Source organism: Neurospora crassa, linkage group VII (genome assembly GCF_000182925.2).
Source record: "Neurospora crassa OR74A linkage group VII, whole genome shotgun sequence".
Classification (NCBI taxonomy): Eukaryota; Fungi; Ascomycota; class Sordariomycetes; order Sordariales; family Sordariaceae; genus Neurospora; species Neurospora crassa.
Genome location: NC_026507.1, coordinates 875619 through 892180, shown reverse-complemented (window position 1 = coordinate 892180; position 16562 = coordinate 875619). Strand labels below are relative to the sequence as shown.

Here is a 16562-nt window from a genome sequence, read left to right as displayed (position 1 = left end):
TAACTATAGAAGAAGAATTAGAAATAATTTATAGCCCGAATTAAAACGAATAATACTACTATTAATATTGCCGCCTAAATACTTATTCCCCCTAGTACTAGTAGTATAAATATATATTCCTTACTAATAACCTTTTTAAATATTATTAGGATAATTAATATACTAGCCCTTATTAACCTAATGCAAATTCCTATACTACCTTCCTTACTACTTATACCTACTAAATAATACGCTTAATTAAACCCAATTTAACGACCCTTTTTACCGACCGAATTAATAGTCTCGCGAGCAAGCTCAATTATTAAAATTACCACCAATATTGCTCAATAACTAGCTACCAATCCTATTATTAAATATTTTAGAAATCTCGTACAAGCCGAAACCCTCCTATATTTAGCGTAAAAGTAGTAGTAAGAATAAGCAAATTAGTATCTAAAAACTACTTTCACTAACCACTTTCCAATGTACTTTATTAATCTAAATTAAAATACCGTACGCTTTACTTAATATAATATAAAGACCGGAGGTAGATCCCCGAATCCTCTATTTTATTTCACCCAACCGATCTACAATATTATACGCTTAATTTAGAATAGTATAAAGCCCGGTTTCAGTCTCCTAACGCCCGCTACCGCAAGACGTACCGCCGCTCAACCGTACGAAAACCCTGCTATTCATTGCGACTAGCGTTCTAGTAGTCTCATCGGCCTAACCGGCGAAACGGCTTAACAGGATTGTCTAATAAGTTTCACACAATAACGGCTCGCTCTAGTTCTCGCTTCGATACTTTATCTACTACCCGCTCTCCTTACTATAGTTATTTTCCTACCGACTAGGAGCAAGAGGATTCTCTACTAGGACGTAAGCATTTTTATTAAGATATACAGCGTATAAACGAGAACGAGGAGATAAAGGAAAATAATTTTGACAATCACATACCTCGTTGCGAATTCAGTTACTAAAGGATTAGTACTAGGTTATTAAGCGGTATACTCTATTCGGGTGGACGTACGTTTTATACCGGGTGGCTAATTTCGATATAGGCGAATAAATAAAGACTCTAATAAATAACCGGATCTTTTATATATATAATTAAACTTAATAATATTTTGTAAATAGCGAGCACTCTTCTCCTTTTATCGAGGGGGAAATATTATAGGACATTCTTAATAAATACCTAAATACTCTATCTTATTATAACAGCCACTTACTAAAGCGTATAGTCTATTATATAAGAATACTCATCCTATTAACCTCTATTAAGGTTAATAGATTATTAATTCATATTATACTAACCTTACATCTATTTTACTCACACTCAGTGAAGTCGTATGCGAGGTTCCAGGTTGAGGCTCGCGACAGCTCTTATCTTCAGCCTCCTTTAATAAGACTGTCGTCAACCGTTACGCACTATTGCTCTATCCAGCAACCAATTACTCACATCATCATTCTCTATTGTCATCACTTGTGAAGCACATCTTCGCGTAACAAGGGTGGTACCATGTGCCACTGCCCACTACCTCAACGTCACTGCTTCTATAAGGCAGGCGTGGGAGACCCGTGTCAAGGACTCGAGGTTGGCTGACGAGGGAAACTATATGTGAAAGTGCGACTTACTAAGAGAGCCAATGTTTTGAGTAGTCGTTAGATCGGGTGACATCTTGTCAAAATGGTGTTCAGGTGAGTGAGGAAAGTTGGATGGTCGGTTGGTGCCTTGATTGAGGTACAAGAAGTTGTGAGTCGGTGGACAAAATCGTAGAAGTTTGTAGGTTGCAAGGAGAAAGTTTGGAAGAGCCAGAAAGCTTGTGGAGGGGCAGGTCTTATACCTGTGTTCGAAATCAAGTGAATGGCATATACCAGTGACCAAACAGGCGAAAAGCACGGGTGGAACGACGATAAGAACCTGAATACAATCCACCTATCCATCTAATCTGTGAACAGTTGTCCAATTCACTAATGCGATCTTGAAGGTTTGGTAAATTTTTGTACCTAACCATCCGCAGTGTATAGACTTGATGGAGGCATCCTTATAGTGCACTTTGCGCGGGAAGATATTTCTCGCGATGGGTAGAAAAACAAAGTTGCGAATGTGGATGGTAAAGAATTATGTGTTTGTTCTGCGTAGAGGTCTTGATCGTGCACTCCCTCGGATTCGTATATCATTAGGTATGAATTCGAACTACTAGACCCCAATGCTGAGATGTCATTTCTGGTCACTCCTTCCCTAGGAATTCCCCGGGTCTTGTCTTCAACAGATTTCATATTCTTACAGCAAGTCCCCCGGGCCTCGAATGTTGTTTCCATTCTCGTTCTTCATAGAAGTTCCCAATCGGCACTTTCCGCCTCGAACCCCTCAGCGCTGCTCTCGTGGACATGAACTATAAGCCATCGACAGTTAGCTAGGTAGGTACCTAATTAAACGAGAATTTGTTTGTTTTGTTTTTCGAGGAGCACTTACCGAAGTCGTCAATGTCGACATCGTTCTCATCGACCAAAGCGTCTTGATTGACGACAACTTCAACATTTTTGTGGATAGTAGCCTTTTGGTTGAGCTCTATATAACACGAGTCAGCTATACTCGCAATGGATATAGGTAATCCAGGTGTGATAGAACTTACCGCAAACGGTGGCGATGATATCACCACAGAGAATCTCCCTGTGACGAAGCTGGGCGACTTCCTCGGCATTGCTGGCAAAATCGATCTTGCGTCTAAGGACGCGGATGTAGTCGAGTACGGTACCCTTGACAGCGTCCGCGGTACAACCGCCCTGCATAGCGATACCAACAACCTCAACCGCATATCCCCTACGTTTTATGGCTGGCATGTTGCGGGGGTGGCGATCAATCCTCTCGACTGGGGATGAAGTGTTACATGTAATGCCCGGGTATGTACCTGCCTCTATCGAGGTCGCCGGACGAGGGGCGGATGGAGATGCAACTTACTCAAATAGATGATGTTTATACCCATGCCCGAAGACATCTTGTTGAGTTGTTGTTGACTTGGTAGGAGAGAGGTGGTGGGGTGGTAAGTGCAGTTCGGGTGAATCGTAGGAAGCTGTGTATTTTAAGGAGAGAATTTGAGACTAGAAAACTCGTGGAGGGGCGGGCAGTTCTTATATACCAGTGTTCGGGTTGTGGTGAATGGTAAATACCTCTACAGAAAACCAAAAACGCGAAAAGCATACAAGCTTACGACTAAGTTCTCAACAGTAATCCGGAGCGTGAAATGTATATGTACCACTCATACCTATAGGGCACCAAAATTCTGGGCCTCATTGGGCGTCTGAAGAACTGTGGATGTAAAAGGTTCATGAATTGCTAATTTGGTACCTAGTACTTTGCATTCAAGTATTTGTACGCCGATGGCCAACTTGAACCATTTCTACCTCTATGTCATGTAGCCATTTGCGATTCTCAAACTCCCAAATCTCCCAGGACACTTCCGCTCAATGCAAGTCTCTATCGGTACCTCCACTGTGATCCTCGGTGGCTCAGACGATCTCCCACTCGGTGGAATCTGCCTCCGAGAATCCCGCGTCGGCGGCGTCGCTCTTCGTAACATTGACTTGCGCACGAAGATAGTTAGCTCTAACTTACCCAATGGAGGTCATTATAAGAACTTACCGAACTCGTCTGCACCCATGCTCTCCTCGGCGACATCGACGGTCTTGTTCATTATAACGTTAACGTTCTCGTTGACACTAACGTTCTCGTCGACGACACTGTCCATGCCGGTGAAGACTTGCAGCTTGCCGGTCACGGTTCCGATGAGCTCCAGCTCTGCCAGGTAGGTACATGTCAACTAAATCCTATCTGATAATGGGCATCGAAACTGGGGTTGATGGGCTCTTACCGGACAAGACGAAGAGGATATCGTGACAAATGACCTCGCGGCTGGAAAGCTTTGCAATCACCTCGTCGCTCTCAGCCAGCGCAATCTCCTGTCTGAGTGTGGCCACATAGCCACGAATGGTTTCCTCGAACTCCTCGGCGGTGTAGCTGTCGTCCACGAAGAGGGAAACGAAGCCCAACATTCCACCCGCGTAGCCACGACGCGTCCCGGAGGGACGATGATGCGGGTAGCTGTGTTCATGTTTCTCGACTGTTTTGGAGAACGAAGTGTTAGAAAGTTCGTTTGCCTAGGTACCTAGAGGTAGGTAGGTTGACGAAATCAGGAGGGCAGATGCACGGAGATGCGACTTACTCAGGGAGATGAGGTCCTTGGTATACATGCTGCGTGACATTCTGTCTGGATAGGTATTTTTGAAGTTTTGAAGAGAGTTGGTCAGTCCGTAGTTGTAATTTTGATCGAGGTTGTGTTGTGTAGGAAGAGAGTTTGAGACCAGAAAGCTTGTGGGAGGGGCACTTCTTATACCAGTGTTGGGCTGTGGTGAATGTCAATTGCAGAAGACCCAACCGCGAAAAGCATACCTGAACCTGAACACAATCCCTCTAGCCCGTGCACAGCTTGTCCAAATCACTGGTGTGGATTAACTGGGAGAGAAGACGGTGAGTACCAGTACCAAGCTAGGTAATCTATCTAATTTGTGAACAGTTGTCCGATTTACTGTTGTAGTCCTGAAATTTGAATTGATATATGAGAACTCGACGATCATCCCCAGTATATAATGGGCACGTCGCGATAGGGCACTTGTGAAGGTGACAATGGGTCTCAGGAATTGAGGGTAAGGTACGGAGGTTGATTGAATGATGAACTTGTATTTCAATGTCGGAGATCATTCTGATGTCCATCATGAACTTGAATAACCTTTATTTCTTGCAGCCATTTGCGCCTTTCCCCCAATCCTAACGCAATATCTCATCCTCACAGTGAAGTCCCCAGCCGACCATCTGCATTCGTGGTCTTAAATCAGGTCCCACTCGGACGAATCCGCCTCGGAGTCGGTCGTCTCGCTCTCGACGTCGCGGATCAGAACTAAATCACGTTGAATGTTAGCTCAAGTTCAATCGACATCTAATTGCTACACATCTTTGGCTGTGGCTTACCGAACTCGCTCTCCTCGCTGACCTGGACGACATCATTTGTGTTGTTGACAACTTCGTGTCCCTTGTCGACGATAATGTCGTTGTTCCAGACAATACCTTTGTTGGCCTTGGTCTCACTGCGATTGCTCTGAAGCTCTGTCCAGCACATGTTAGATAGGTTCGGGTCGGAAAAGGGCATCCTCGGTCTGATAGAGAGAAAACACTTACCGCTAACAACTTCCAGCATGTCGTAGCAAATGAACTCCCTGCTGAGGAGCTTCGCAGTCATCTCATGATTCTCATCGGTCTCGGCCACGGCGCGCTCCTTTCGAAGACTAGCCGCATAGTCGTGAATGGCTTCGTGGAATTCTTGGGACGTGTAGTCGCCCGAAACATTTAGAGCAGTTAGGCCGACAAGGCCGACCGCGTAACCAAATCGAAAGTCCGTGGAAGAATCATAGGGGTAGTTTTTCTCATGTTTGTCGACTGTTATGGAGAAGAGGAAGTGTCAGTCCGTTTGTCGAGGTGAATTGACAAGACGTCGAATGGCAGATGGAGATGCGACTTACTCAGGGAAATGAGGCCCTCGGTGTACATGTTGGACGACATCTTGTGTGGGATATTGTAGTGGCTTAAAGAGTGGTAGTCGGTCGGCAGTTGCGATTTTGTTCGCGGTTGTGTAGTGTAGGGAGGAAGTTTGGAATTGGGGAGGAGAGAGTGAGCGGCGGGATGTTATAGCAGGTGGCACGCAGTGACAGTTTGATTTGGCAAGCACTAATCATCCAGGTCCGTGGTTCGAAGTTTCCCTTCACTTGAGCTTTAGTGGATCCAGGTTAACGGGACAGACAGAGTGTTGAGAGACTGTTCGGAGGTCAAGGTACCTACCTATCTGCCTCTAGGTAGCTTTACGCTCCAGCCAGCATTTGTTTTGAAGTATAATGGTTTGAGGGGCTGGTGGAAAGGTGGTTCGTGAGGTCTGCCCCGCTGCCCAGACCAGCCCACGACTACTGTTCATCGTTCTTTCGTTTTGGTAGTCGGATGCATTCAACGAGACGCGAACAGATGAGGATATATGACAGACATGGATAGCAAATAGAATGGAGGAATGGTCGAACGGGCGTCATATATATCAAGCTAGTAGTAATTTTCTCTGGCGCTTCGAGTGAAAAAGTGCAATGAGTGCAAACGCAGATGATGAACCCAATTCTCAAGAGTATGTGTAGCGACATGCACTTGGTAAATCTCCGTATTGCAACCCTCGGCTCTTACTGGGAACTCTCCAGTTCTCCTTTGCCATCTTCACCGTCAACGCCCTTCTGGACACCAGCTTGTAACAAACACGTTAGCATCGGTAATTGTTGGGGGGTCAACCCCCCCATACACTATGGGGGGGTCTTTGTACTCACCAGAGGCATCCTTCTTCTTGTCCTTGCCCTCCAACGGCTCGCCAAGCATACTTTCGAGGTGACTGACAAACTTCATGTTGTCAAAAGCTGGTCGATGATCTTATACTCCAAACCTTCGTTACGCGTTGAAGTGGGATAATTAGAGGAAATTAATTCATCAGGGGAAGGAGTTCTCAGAATAATGACTGCATTAGAAGTAAGTGAAAGCTGTCAACATTGTGAAGCTTGACGGTAAGTGAGAGGCGAATTCGTAGTCCAAATGATAACTCCAGCGCTCAGTTACTTCATCCCCGGTTTACTTCCTGCAGTGGCGTCTCCTATCTCGGGGTTAGCTCTCCATTTCCTTTCCTTTCCTCTTCCCTATCTTCTCCAGCATCACGGCCCACATCCTTCCCTTCCCTCCCGGCTTCAACCTCCAAAGTCCCTACTCCAACCCTCTATTCCACCTTAACCCCTCAGTCTCGGGCCTTAATCCTCACAAGGACTTGGTATTCCTTGCCTTCAATGACACTCAAAACCTTATACCAAAGCAGAATCTTTTGATTGTGTTTTCCCCTCATTCGAGATGTGACATTCGTTCTCAGCGACCGTTCAAGCTCTTGTTTGGCGAGTTCCTTGAGCCAGTCGAGGTTGCGATGCGCCTTCAGTGAGTCGATGGCCAGCTCAACGATAGCCCTGGCCATGTTCATGCGTCTTTGGGCGTTGATGGGGACGGGAGAGTTGGCGAACTCGTTGACTGGGTAGGAGTACAAGAGGGTAAAGTGTCAGTGGCCGTAAGGAACTCTACATGGAGCCTTGGAAAGTGAGGGACTTGCCCATTTTGATGGCTTGGGTATTGGTTGTTATGCCCATTTTTGAGTTGCGAGGTTCTCAGTGATCACTGATTTAGTTTGGTATGAGCGGCGGATGAAAAGAGTTTCATCAATATGCGCAGGCAAAAAACTGGGAGAGAAAGAGTTGAAGGGACCCAAAATTTGAATTGGTTCTGGAGACATTTGGCTTGATATTTTGGTACGGTGACATAGTGCATAACAACAAACATGCGTTGTGCTCGTAGAATCTAAGCTCATAACTCGAATTGGAATGGACCGATCATCCATCTGATAGATACACATCAGATATCAATGTCAGCACCAAGCCCGTGCTTCAAATCTCAACACATCAAATTCACCCGGAAACTTCCGAAAGGTGAAATATGTTACCACGGCCCATCGTAATTTGAACAATGGCAGGACGGAAGTGTTTTGTGAACAGGAAGCCGTCATGGTAACAGGTTACTTCAGATGAGGAGTTGTAGACTTTGGATGGTTGATATCGGTGTAGCTTGGTCAGTACGATATGTGGTCGTAGAAAACCAATGGGATAGTCGGACTTTATAGTAGGGAAATTGTGTTTGCATCATCAGCGATAAACTTGTGAACGTCACGCTGGAATCGTCAAACGCAAACTGAGCTTGCCTCACCACGTTTTGCGTGATTTGAGAGGAAGTAACTGCGTGACTGATTGATGGACGTGACTCCTTGCCTAAGTCAACACCACTCAACTTTGGGCATCTGAAAGTGATCGCTCCTTGAACGGGTCAAGCTTGTCCTGGCAAAGGAACCCAGGAAAGAGCTTTAAAGGATGGAAGTCAAGATGCTTGGGCACTTGTAGGAAAGTAAGAGATCTGAACGCTTGGCTTGGCGTTTATTTTCATCATTCAGGGGTAAGCTGGAAAGGCCGATTTCGGGGTTAGGGCCAAGTGTGATCACGGAGCCCGGCATATGGTGTGATGTCTGGCGGATCACGATGATTCCGGACAAGAGAAATTGTAACCGCCGGCTAAGGTTCGGAGTGCCGGGTGAACATCGAGGTGGAAAGAGGACTCCGGTCTGACATTTTGGAGAGAATTTGGGGTCAAGGCAAAAACGACTGCGAATCTACACCCCGGGAGCCCCAGCGAAAGCAAGAGCAGGGGATGGAGGTCCAACTAGGAACTCCTCGTCCGAACTGCACTGCACAGATATTTCCACCGGACGAACGGCCCTCGTGTTTTCACGAACGGCGCTTCCCAGAACAGATTCCGCTAGTGACGTCTCACCGTAGGAGAAAATGGCCGACAATGGGGCGATGACGTACCTGCACACTCACCCCTCAGTGGGTGAGAAGAATGACTCCTACAAATGAACGGGGCCGGTCACAAGGGCTACTGTGCCATATCTTCGCGCGGTGTGGTTCGGCAGCTATGTCTGCCGTCCGACATGGGCTTGTGACCATAGGTGAAGATTTAAGTTGCGACCGTAGAGTTGAAGAGGGAAATGCCGTTGGTAACTGGCTGGTTACAGCTGGAACCAGGAACCGGACAAAGAATAGGCTCATCTATCCCTTGGCCGGACTGATACTCCATACCATATACTGACAATGATTATAGCCTCGACGCCCGTTGTGGAACCGGTGATCTTCCCGGTCGCTATCCGCGTGGGGGATTCGGGGGCACAGGCGAGCCGGAGGCAGTATGCCAGTCCGGAATCGTATCAGGTAGCGATATCTACTTATAAACATGTTGTACACAAGTGGGGGACTGCGGTGCAGCTTGTGGTCTCGCCCGGTTGAGGCTGAAAATGGAATATTATTCCAGGATATCCAAGCACGATGCCAGACCCGAGTTGCAAGACCCCGGCCTCGTTATTTCTGGGTTCAAGCGTGGCATAACAGGGTACTGTTGTCGTTCGCTCGTTCCTGGCCCGGAGTAAACCCCGATCCGTGTCTTCTCCGCATACCGGACCCTGTTCCTCGAAATCGCTAACGTGTGTCTTCGCCACTCAGATCTCGCCATGTGAATAATGCGTGTCAGGGTGTTCTTTGTTGCCCTTTGTTGCAAAATCCCCCCGTGGCGTAGCCCAGATCTTGAATCTCCTATTTTGGTGCGACCGGTGGCGTTGCCTCGACACGCCATGGCCAGGCCGCGGCTACTCTCAGCCTAGCTTGTGTGTAGCTGTGGCTTGCTGCCAAAACATCCAACAAAATGGGTGACACCAGCATTGAAAGATACCGAGACAACTTCAGTAGGCGAAACAAAAGGTCCAGATCGAGCTTTCACGGTCAGTCAAAATACCGAAAGAGGTGAGGTCGTTGTCTGTCGGTCGGCTACTTCTGCGAATCATGTCTCACGGCTCACGGGACCGAAAAGATTATTGTTGCAAGTGCGTGTGTGACGCGGAGATGTTGCCCAGACGCGGCGGGTAGAGACATATGTGCAGATCGCCGTTCGCCGTTTAAACTGTTGGCCAGCGTGGAGAGCGTGGGCAAACCCGCTTTGCCCGCCCACTGCCCGCATTCCATTGTTGCGAGTTTGTCGGAGACCACGGACATCGGCTACATATTTGTAGATCCCACGCGGGGGTTATGCAAGGGATGAACAAAGACCAAATGTGCATTACGACGCCGCCGCGTGCTGCCGGGTCGTGGAGTAGGTAGCCATTGTGTGCTTCTCGTGCCCTTCGAAGGAGTCGAAGGAGTCGAAGGCGCCGGTTTGCATTGGACGCGTCAGAGTCGGCGGCCGGCAGATGCAACTTGTTTTGACCTGTCAGTCGCAGGAATTACTGTTATATCCGAGATGCGTCAATCAAGCAACGCTTCGTGATTGTTTACCAAATCAGCAGCTTTCATGTTTGCCCCTGCTGTGTCACCATCGCTTCTGTCGTTTGTAGTCGGTCTCGACTGTTCAGCGAACTCCGACTGGCGAGCTGGGAATCTCGCATATGACGGTACCATCTGCGCACCGCAGACATGCATGCAGAGCTAAGAAGGGGTCGATTCGAACTGCCGCGATTGATCTGGGGTAATTGAGACCGTTCTGGTCAGATTGGGAGAGAAAATGACCTCCTTGGAGCATCGTCTCTCGGCCGACGCCCAAGCCGCCACAAACAGTCGGGGTCACACGGAACGCCAAGATGCGAGCATGAGACGTTTGGGCAGTTGCAGGAAGATGCTGACGACGTCTTTGACATTGCTTGTGTTGCCGGCGTCGGTAAGTCGGCCGCTCAGTGCCCGAAAGGGTATGCGGGACGGCTATGTCGGAGGTAACGTCCTTGTTCGAGTGCCCGGTATCAGTGCAATGTGCGGTCTCGGTTAATACCGCTCGGACAACGGAGGTACGTGGTATAGCAAAAAATGTGCTGAAATGGTGACGTCGAAACCGTGACCAGAGATACTCTGGACCAAATCTCCGGAAACTGCGGTCTGTGGGAAGGGAGCTTTGGCATTGGGCCGTAACTGTGATTGCCCCTTGTTGGAGGCTTGTGGTCAGCAGAAGCAGCTGAAACAGATGAGAGGCGAGGCCCTCCGTGGCTGAGGTACGTATACCTTGATGCTGGCGCAGACAATGGGGTGCGATTGGGAGCCGAAAGGGGGAAGCGCTCTCCGATGCCACTCATGGAGGGCTTCACGCGGCGCATGTTAATACTTTAGGCTGTTGCCCACCCTTTCCTGAGTTCTCTACGTCGACCTCCTCTGATGATCCAACTTTCTTGACGTTTTAAGCTCGGCTCGCCATCGACTGAATATACACATTGTCATTAGCCATTACACGAGAAAAGGAAAAACACCAGACACCAAAGACTGCAGAAAATGGCACTCGGAGACACAGTATTGTTGACTGGCGCCACCGGCCACCTTGGCTGGGCCATTCTTCGTTTCCTACTCGGTGAAGGATATCATGTCCGGTGCGCTGTCCGAAAGGCAGAGGACGAACACACAATCCGAGCTCGACCCGCAGTACGCCGTTTGAACCCCGGCTCGAGACTTTCCTTTATCGTTGTGCCAGACATCACGACACCTGGGGCATTCGTGGCAGCTGCGGAAGATGCCGCCTACATCATCCACACAGCGTCTCCCCTACCAAGCAAGTCTGCTCATTGGATCACCACTGATGACGCCCGCGAGACGTTCATCAAGCCTGCTGCTGCTGGAACACTCAATATCCTTGATGCCGCTGAGCAAAGCGGAACCGTGAGACGTGTTGTCTTTACCAGTTCCATTGCGGCAATTGTTCCAATATCACAAATGGAGGGCAAAGAACAGAGAACACGGCCAGTGCTTCCCGAAGACCGGATACCCGTCGACCAAGGACCATACCAATCCGAGTTTGCCGCCTACGCAGCCTCTAAATGTCGAGCACTCCAAGTGGCGGAGGAGTACATGAAGAACGAGCGGCCACCTTTTGACGCCGTCTACATACATCCCGGCTTCGTGCTGGGGGCCAACACGGCAGCGACTACGGAGAAGCAGGCGATGCGGGGCACAAACTCCATGTTGGCAGCCTTGCTCCTAGGACACAGCCAGGGGGTATACGCGGGGTTGTCGGTGCATGTCGAAGACGTGGCCCGGGTTCATGTCAAGGCTCTGAGTCCCAAGATTCTTGGGGATCAGAGCTTCATCTTGGGGGAGCAAGTACGGTGGACCGACGCCATCGACATTGCCGAGGAAGAATTCCCAGAGCTTTTCGCAAGTAGGCTATTGACGACCAGTGGCTACTACCAGACAGTCAGTATACCAATTGACATCAGCCTGACGACAGATACATTTGGAACGGGCTTCATCAGCTTCACCGACCAGGTAAAGAGCGTTGTCGAGCATTGGGCCAAAGTACGCCAGCCTCGCGGGGTGCCTTTTTCTTCAACAGCTACAGGTCCTCAAACAGAATCACTGGGCTGGGAAAGCGGCAAGATTGCCAGAGTCAAGTCGCCCATGGTGTACAGGCCAAGCCCAAGCGGCGGGCACGAACCGAGCATCCCAGACGTCCATCTTTCTCTGCCGAATGGGATCGCGGGGTTGGAGGAGCACGACTACGGCGCAGCAGTGCTACCACCTGCCACGGAGGAAGAGACATGGGAGAGCATCATCCAGCGGCACATGATTCCATCGGAGGCTTTTTCTTCGTCGGGCGAAAGCGGGGGCAGCAATTGGTCGACTGCGTCGAATCATACTGAAGGCATCACGTCGGGTTCATCGGGCGACGAGGAGGGACCGACAAACTCTGATGATTCAGATGCCGGGGATGATTCAAGAGTTCAAAAAAGAAATTCACTCCCATCAATCAGACCTTGAAGAGGCGTCCTTCTGTACATGGAAACGGCGCGGAGAGGACAAGTTGAATGGAAAAGATGTCGTGTCGGCGGAAGAGTCGATGAGAATCGAGATTTGATGGAAATCGCGTTGGAGGGGCACAACCGACAGGCAGGAACCTCGTTGGAAGCATGAAAAGCGGGGTGGTGAAAAGCCGAGTCCGGTTTGGGACGTAATGAGAGATACCCAGACATGCCAGACATCCGACCTTGGGTGACCAGGCAGTATCATTTTGCACATAGGATTTTGATATTGAACGTTTAATACCAAGCACTACATCGATGACATTGTCTCGTTAACTTACTCTGTCTCATACATAGGCGTGACTTGTGACCAACTGCAGCCAAATCGAAGTTGAGAATGACACACGTTTTAATGCAATCAGCCCTCCAGCTGTAATCTCACCACACTTTGCAAGTAGAAATGCACTAAGAAGCGGTTAATGGCTTTGCGGGGGAAAAGCCCCGATAAGTCAAAGAAGGTACGTACGAGCCAAAAGTTCTAACGCCACTTGCACCCGCTGGACCCATCAATTGGGACACACCCCGGTCACTGTACGACGCCTGTTGCTCAGTGCTACAGAAGTCAACATCGGTACTTAGGTAGCTTGTAGCGAGCAACCTCCAAACAATTTCCAAACATCAACATCCCGCCGTCATCACCACCTCCCGCTTCTCTTTTTGTCTTTTTTTCCACGACCACACTCGACCCGAAATCGCCATCATGGCTGGCCTTGGCGGGTTCAACTTCGACGCCTCCAAACTCAACAAGGCCACTGCCGCCGATTACTCGTCCTCGGATTCGGACGCGGACGATAACGATGATTTCCAGGTGCCATCGCGCGATCCCCACGATGACGATTTCGCCGACTTCAACCCGCGCAAGAGACGCAGAACTGGTCGCGACGCAAAGGAAGCCGCGGCCCTTGGTGTCTTTGGTTCCGAAAGCGAAGACGAGGGTCCTCGATGGAAGCGCAAGAACCTCCGCACAAAGGGCGTCAGCTTTGTCTCGTCAGCCAACAACAAGCCAGCCAACTCGGACGAGGACGAGGATGAAGATGATATTGACGACGAAGAGGACGAGGATGACGAGTACGACTCGAGGCCATCGATGAAGGCTGCCCATGCTGAGGACGACGAGGATGACGAACAAGAAGAGGAAGAGTCGCGAGGCGTTGGTCTGGGCTTCAAACCTGCCGCCGCTGCAGCAACAGGGCAAGGACTGGGATGGGTACCTCCGACACAGAAACAGCAAGAGAAGAGTCCGCCACGACAATCCTTTGTCAAGTCAACAATCAACATGTCGAACCCTCTCGGTCCAGGATTCACCCCGACCTCGGCCCAAGCACCAACGCTCCTCGCAAAAGACGACGATGAAGCTTCCACGCCCCGCGTCGCCCTGCCCAGCGCCTTTGCTCGGGCAAAAGATGGAAAGACAAAAACCAACAAGATGTCCTTTGCTGCCCGCATGATGGCCAAGATGGGCTACCAGGAGGGCAAGGGTCTCGGTAAAGAAGGCCAGGGACGCAACGTCATTATCGAGGCGAACCTCCGGCCCCAGGGTGCCGGTCTGGGCGCTGTCAAGGAAAAGACGCAAGCAGAACGGGAAGAAGAGAAGCGGCAGGCACGTCTGCGTGGAGAGGAGCTGGTAGACTCGGAAGAGGAGGAGAAAAAGAAAAAGGCCGCTCGCAGAAAGAAGGCTTTGGCTGGCGGACTGGGAAGTGGTACGGCCAGCGCTGGCAGCACGCCGCGACCCAAGAAGCCCAAGTATATGACTTTGGATGAGGTCAAGAAGGTCGCCCCGGGGCTGAACATTCCCGATGCCTTTACTCCCATCCTGGATATGACCGGACCTGGCAAGAAGATGCTCACGACGTCTTCAGGCCTGATGACCCCTACCGGAACCACCACCCCTGCCGAGTCGACGGAGGCGGCCGAATCCCGAAAGCTCGTTAGACGGGCTCAGAATGATTTTATGGCGATTCTCGAAGAATGGCAGAACCTTCAGGAACGCAAGGCATACGCCGAATTGCAGCTTAAGCAAGAGCAGCAGGAGTTGGACGAGCTCACGGCAAGCCTACAAGCGAACAGGGCCATCACGGGTCTTTGCGAAGTGCTCTCTATCCCCGTCGAGAGCGGCGAATTTGACAAGAGGGCGGACCTTGACTACAAGCTGCGACGCACAATTTCTGGTCTAGTGAGCGCCTCCGACTCCTTTTCTGATGCCATGCTGCCACAGATCAAGGACGAGGTCGCATTACTCGCCGTTGCCGCCGTCTATCCTGCCCTCAGGGAATACCTACAGATCTGGAAACCCCTCGAGGACCCCAAGCCAGGCTTTGTTGATGGTCTGATGTCCATTCGGAAACTACTCGGCCTCGACCAGAAGACCAAGCATACCCACCGTCGGGCCACAGCAACCCCCTATGAGACCATGATGTACCAGCTCTGGCTCCCCTCTGTGGCAAGTGCGGTGAGGACATGGGACGTGCGGGAGCCCGACCAACTCATCGCTGTCTTTGAAGCCTGGGATGGGCTAATCCCCTCGTTTATCCGGTCCCAGCTTCTCCAAGACATTGTCCGCAAACTCGAAGAAGCCGTCCAGAAGTGGCACCCCAAAAAGAAGAGCAGCACATCCAATCTCCCGCACGTGTGGATCTTTCCATGGCTCCCCTACCTACCTTCGACCCACCTTGACCCCAAGAGCTCGACCGGTCTCGTGGCGGACGTCAAGCGCAAATTCCGCCAGCTCATTGACGTCTGGGAATTCAGCCGCGGCGTGATCCCGGGCCTTAAACAATGGAAGGAAGTTCTCCGCCCTCGCCGGGGTTCCGACCAATGGGGTCCGCTCGTGATGAACCACCTCCTCCCCAGCATGGCGCGGTACATGCGCAAGAACTTCCGCGTCGACCCGCGCGACCAGGAGCCGTACATGGACATGCTCGAGGGCTTGTTCAAATGGCTTGACGTTATCCGTCCGTCCATGGTCGGAGAGGTGATTGTGGTCGAGGTGTTCCCCATGTGGCATGACGCGCTGTATCAGTGGCTTCTCCTCGATACGGCGAACTACGAGCAGATTGGTCAGTGGTTCGAGTGGTGGCAGGATCAAGTGTTCCCGGAGGAAATCAAGTCACTCCCGTCCATCACGGCCGAGTTCGAAAAGGGCATGAAGATGATTGAGCGCGCTCTGGATCTGGGTGATCGCGCAAAGACGGAGCTCAAGGCTCCGGAACGAGGTCCCGCTTTGCCTTCATCCAAGTACTCATCGTCGTCCCGGCACGAGCGCGAACATCGTAATCGTGAGAAGCACCGCGAACGGGAAGCCCGACCGCCGCCAGCGGAGGCAGAGAAGAAACAGCCCGAGGAAATCACGTTCAGACATGCGCTGGAGGATTGGTGCCAGGAGAACGACTTGCAGTTTATCCCGGAGCGCAAGAAGATGCATGCCGAAGGACCATATTACCGGATCACGGCCAGGGGAGATGGCAAGGGTGGTGTGCTGATTCGGTTCAAGGGCGATGTGCTGTTTGTGGAGGTCAAGGGGCAGGATGTGCTCAAGATTCACAGGGAGCCGCAGAGTGGATGGGAGGCGCTGTTGGAGTTGGTTTTGTAGTAATGGTAGGGGTAGGGGTAGGGGCATGGTGTTGTAGATTGATGAAGTTAGTTGATATCCAATATGCGCATTTTGAGAGCAGTCGGTTCCATGCTTATCGATGTTTTTATTTGACTTTGAGTCTTTTTTTTTATCTTTTTTTATGTTTTGCCGTTGGAATCTCGGAAGCTCGCAGTGTGGGAAGTGGAAGTTGGCCGGCCATTCGTTTGTATTCCTATCATTATCGCCTTTTCGTCGGGCCGTTGGCGGCAAGCGGCATGCAACACCAACACAACAATTTCGACAACCACGTCTGTGTAACAGTTTCTCTATCTGTAACTGCCCCAGGAAGATCAATCACACCTACTTTTCACATCGATTATTCTCCCCAAACTTAGGTTGTTTGTTTGCTGTCGAGATCTGCCCCATCCCCTAATCTCACCATTCCTATTCTTCAACCATTCCTATTCGTC

The 16562-nt window shown here is 50.2% G+C and overlaps 5 protein-coding genes across 5 annotated transcripts; 2 read left to right on the top strand and 3 right to left on the bottom strand.

Moving 5' to 3' along the window:
- Window positions 1–2313: 2313 nt before the first annotated feature.
- On the bottom strand, window positions 2314–2981 carry NCU06955 (hypothetical protein; the record flags this gene model as incomplete). Its single annotated transcript, XM_953132.1, has 4 exons — window positions 2314–2378; window positions 2459–2554; window positions 2619–2855; window positions 2945–2981. The coding sequence occupies 4 exons, from the start codon at window positions 2979–2981 to the stop codon at window positions 2314–2316; spliced, it is 435 nt and encodes a 144-aa protein (XP_958225.1).
- A 511-nt stretch (window positions 2982–3492) lies between these two features.
- Window positions 3493–4245, bottom strand: NCU06954 (hypothetical protein; the record flags this gene model as incomplete). Its single annotated transcript, XM_953131.1, has 4 exons — window positions 3493–3566; window positions 3626–3781; window positions 3855–4103; window positions 4206–4245. The coding sequence occupies 4 exons, from the start codon at window positions 4243–4245 to the stop codon at window positions 3493–3495; spliced, it is 519 nt and encodes a 172-aa protein (XP_958224.1).
- A 621-nt stretch (window positions 4246–4866) lies between these two features.
- Window positions 4867–5596, bottom strand: NCU06953 (hypothetical protein; the record flags this gene model as incomplete). The annotated part of the gene is made up of 4 exons (XM_953130.1): window positions 4867–4937; window positions 5009–5143; window positions 5216–5473; window positions 5557–5596. 4 exons carry the CDS (start codon window positions 5594–5596, stop codon window positions 4867–4869), a joined length of 504 nt encoding a protein of 167 aa, XP_958223.1.
- A 4944-nt stretch (window positions 5597–10540) lies between these two features.
- Window positions 10541–12480, top strand: NCU06951 (hypothetical protein; the record flags this gene model as incomplete). The annotated part of the gene is made up of 2 exons (XM_953128.2): window positions 10541–11881; window positions 11951–12480. The coding sequence occupies exons 1-2, from the start codon at window positions 11002–11004 to the stop codon at window positions 12478–12480; spliced, it is 1410 nt and encodes a 469-aa protein (XP_958221.2). The 5' UTR covers window positions 10541–11001.
- Window positions 12481–13126: 646 nt separating this feature from the next.
- Window positions 13127–16191, top strand: NCU06950 (hypothetical protein). The gene has a single exon (XM_953127.2). It carries the CDS (start codon window positions 13222–13224, stop codon window positions 16108–16110), a length of 2889 nt encoding a protein of 962 aa, XP_958220.1. The 5' UTR covers window positions 13127–13221; the 3' UTR covers window positions 16111–16191.
- Window positions 16192–16562: the final 371 nt, after the last annotated feature.